General features: G+C 48.2%; 1 protein-coding gene across 1 annotated transcript in view; it reads left to right on the forward strand.

The window, feature by feature from the left end:
* Pmar_PMAR000200 (conserved hypothetical protein) overlaps window positions 1–3,071 on the forward strand; it is a gene marked incomplete at its 5' end in the record, with an annotated part of 6,433 nt that extends 3,362 nt beyond the window's left edge. The window contains 8 exons of the mRNA XM_002787295.1: window positions 25–65; window positions 260–350; window positions 1,641–1,756; window positions 2,049–2,133; window positions 2,293–2,363; window positions 2,557–2,663; window positions 2,712–2,812; window positions 2,862–3,071. Of these exons, the coding sequence (XP_002787341.1) occupies window positions 25–65; window positions 260–350; window positions 1,641–1,756; window positions 2,049–2,133; window positions 2,293–2,363; window positions 2,557–2,663; window positions 2,712–2,812; window positions 2,862–2,954 (705 nt within the window). The 3' untranslated portion in view covers window positions 2,955–3,071. The remainder of the gene's footprint in view (window positions 1–24; window positions 66–259; window positions 351–1,640; window positions 1,757–2,048; window positions 2,134–2,292; window positions 2,364–2,556; window positions 2,664–2,711; window positions 2,813–2,861) is intronic.
* Window positions 3,072–3,960: the final 889 nt, after the last annotated feature.

Raw genomic sequence — 3,960 nt, forward strand, 5'->3', positions numbered from 1 at the left:
TATCCCCGCCACTGGACGATGTAGGATGTCGGCGGCGAAATGCTCTCTAAGGGAGGGATCGATCTGTGAGCAGCGTGAGGGAGACTACTTTCGATGGTTTATGCGACCACTGGTGTGAGAACGTGGATCTTTAATAGTGTGAACGCAGAGTTGAAAAAATGAAACCGTCTATGATATCTCTGTGAAGGATTACTTAGTTGATTTGCAATCATCTTCAAGGTCGTCAGCGGTTGTCTTGGTAATGTGTAATCGGTCGTAGATACTCTCTTCCCGGTGTCTATCTCAACGGCTGTGTCGTCTACGATGATAAGGGCAATGTTGCATCGAACGTCGTGCTTGACTACCAAATAGTAAGTAGAAAAGGTGAGGTTTACACTCTAGGCCCTAGGCCATGTTCACGGAGAAATGTGTGTCAATTGCGAATTCAAGTCAGTATTGGACCGAGACTGATTCGAATTTCGACTTCCAAGACTTTTGGGGAGGGACTGTATCAGTATTTTAATTTGAAGCGTGATCTGCTGCTGATCACTATGGGCTCTTTAGTAGTCCAGTAGAAGAAGATGCTGTCTCGGCCGACTTCATACGATACATCCGTGTTATACGAACACTATGTTGTTATGGTGACCCAGGAGTGCTGACCCAATCTGGCTCGTCTGGATTGCGGTGAATCTGCTTAGTACTCGCCTTCCAAACACGGAATACTCACTTTGGGTCACAGATTCTTTGGTCATACATTGGACACTGCTGAGCTTAGTCAGTCATGAGCGAAGTGCTGGCGAGCACAAAGAACGTCAAGCTGTCCCGCTGGATGGGCGAGAATAGGCTGGTGGCACGCCAGCTTGGATTCCGATGAGATAGGTCGCTCTCTTGTGGTGCACGCCCGAGAATGCAGCACTGCTGCAGCACCAGTGAGTAGGCCATGCTTCAGCGCTCTTCAATCAGGAGAAGGTCGCACCATTGTGTGCGCGTTCAGTAACCAATCGTTATATTACCCAGACATAGAAGGAGCTGAGTCAGCTTTATTAGATATTTAGGCTCGCACAAAAACTTGCGGCCGGAGCGACCGTATCAGGAAGTTGCTTGAAGTCGCCTTCACTAGCTGGCTCTCCGGAGTCTAAGCTGTGAAACGAGTACTGGAACGCATGATGCGTGTCATTGTCACAGTCTGTAGAGTATCAGACGACCGAAGATTTCCGACAGAGGACCGAACTCGGTGCAGGGGCATGAATCGGAGATGCTTGATCGGACGACGAGTTGAGATTCTGATGGGATTCGTTAGCATATTGGAAATTTGCAACAAGCTCTCCACGATTATCCAGAGCTGTTAGTGTGACATTACTCACACAGCATTAGTTTCGCTGTGCCCAGACTATGGGCCTTAACATCACCCAGTATTGGCGACCGATACCATTGATATCACACCCTTAACAAGGTTGTATGAGATCTTGACCTTACTGGTCAAGACATCGTGGTGGACGGCGTACCTTCGAAAGTTATTTCCTCTCAGCTCTAGAGTTCTCACGAGTTCATTTTTGAGAACCTGCATTCACTCAAGTGATTACCTGACAGTCGGGGAAATTGAAATCCTGGAGACGATTGATTGCATGTGGAAAATAGAGCTATCCTGTGATATCCTTCAGGTATGTGATCTGGTGAATGGGCTGCGTCACCAAAGAGAGGTGATACCTCTCATCTGCAGTGGCGATCGAGTCCTGGCGCCTTTCACTAACGATTTCGTCAAGTGCATGGAACGGATGTGAGTATTTGGGTGATGAACCTATGGAGAAATTATCCAATCTGAAATCTTATCGGTGTTCGACAACATTGAAACGATCGCACTCGCTGTGTATACACTGGTGGGTCGTATACGGGATAGTTATACCTCTCACATACAGCTCGGGGTTAATGTCATATTCTTTCTGTGGCCGTTACTGGCAACTCTCCAATATAAAAAAGCCCGCTCTGTTAGAGGTCTTGTGAGCAACTGCCTGTGTAGTGTGAGCTGAATTACGGAAACAGATATCCAATGAGGGATATACTCTTCACAGGTTCGATGATCCTACCCCTGAAGACTGTGGTGGCTACGACGGTCTCCTCAGGAAGGTTCGTGAGGATTCTATTCCGGTTCACATGGTAAGGAAACTCCTCGAGATAATAATGCCTCCGCCAGGGATCGAACTATCAATCACTCTGTCACTGTTTCGAGGACTCCATTACGTTAGTCCGACCAAATTAGTCGCCCTCTGAATACACTACGCGTCGCCATGCATTCAAACTAGCCATCTTTTGTAGATCCATGTTATTACTCCCGATCCTGAGTACCTGAAGTCGGAAGTTGTCGGACGATTGAAGGGATTCGCCGCGTAAGCGTTCTATGTCTACTTGCTCATTCTATGTGCGTTCTGCGGATGATGACGTTATCTTGGCTGTCAGTGAGGTTAGCTCTCCATAATACATCCTTATGGGTTTCGCCGATTCAGCTCTGCTGGATACTGCTTGCGATGATGATTATCCGTGAAGGATGCGAGTTCGATCCCAAGCGAGTTTTACTTTCAGGTCCCATGGATGCGCCGCAGCTCAGTCTTTGTCATTCCTCTGCGATATTATACCGGCAGCAGCAAATAAAGGATACGGCATTCGTGTTTTGAAGGAGCGCCTTGGATGTGAGTCGCTGTTGACGTTTTAGCTCGTGTTAAAACGATCCGTCGTAGATAATTCTATTGCTTGCATTGGCGATGCAATGAACGACAAGGAGATGTTACAGAATGCTGACGTACCTGTTGTTATGGGGAACGCGATGAATGAAATTAAGGTGAGTTCCCGCGCGCCACGAACTTGGATCTCACTTTTCTCGCCCTCAGACTCTAGGTAGACTGAAAGTGAACGCCAACGATCACGCAGCTCTCCCGGGCGTGGCTGACTTGATTAGTCGAATAATAGCCGCCAAGCAATGATACTGTTGCGCATGCGTGCAAACTCTTTGTCCTCTTGTACAGTAGCACTAAGTGGCTTCCTTTCTATCCTTCGGCACTTCACCCAGATCGCGGCATCAGCGATTCAGTGTTTCTCGATATGTCGAGGATTTGGGTTGCATGAATCGAATTGAAAGCAGACGATCTGCCGTATTCTCCTTGAGGGGGGAAGAGGAGCTTTTGAGGCCCATGGGTGACTCGAGCCGGCAGTGGAGAGGGGCTCGTCTTCCGGCATTACTGGGAGACAATACCACGGCACTACCGCATCGGTAGACGCGAGTGCATTAGAGAGCAGATCGAACAATCGGCTTTAGCAGGTTGGTCAAAAGCAAGCCACGAAAGTTACATTGGCGTATTGAGCTATTGCAGTAGGCTGTTGCCAGCGGGACTGAGGGAGAGCTCTCTACACAGTCGAAGACCTCGTCGATCTCCATACCGATGCTGAGCACTTCAAATTCAGTGAGCAGTTCAGAGGGGTAGCAGCTGATGGGAAGGTGAGGGATTAGTCTATGGTCTCGGGTTCAATTCCCGGTGAGGTGAGGATCAGTGCAGCTCGGCAATTGATCTCTTCTCCAACCCCATTCGGCCGCAGAAGAAGCTTCTGAACAAAGTCGTATTTTTTGAAGACCTCAGTGGGACTCATAAAAGCGGGCAGGTAAGAATATGCATTCAAGATTTGTATTGCATGCTGAATGGGAGTCCTCAATCTTTAATGCCAAGTCACCAGGTAGATTCTTCTGTTTCTTTTCGACGTGTATAAGGTGGGATTTTCGCTAGCGGACGCTCTTGAGTAGTTCGCAGTGAATGTTCTCTTTTTCTCAGGGGATTAGGGAGTTTCAATCTCAAGTACTTGCCTAACAATGGATGTTGCGAAATGTGAGTACGTGCGATCGGCGCAGCTTCTACACTGATGGATGGTGCTACTAGGTAGACTGGTATATGAACCGGAGACTGGTTCAGTCGGCTCAAAATACCGTGCGCGCACGAC

The sequence above is a fragment of the Perkinsus marinus genome (genome assembly GCF_000006405.1).
Source record: "Perkinsus marinus ATCC 50983 genomic scaffold scf_1104296929448, whole genome shotgun sequence".
NCBI classification, from domain to species: Eukaryota; Perkinsozoa; order Perkinsida; family Perkinsidae; genus Perkinsus; species Perkinsus marinus.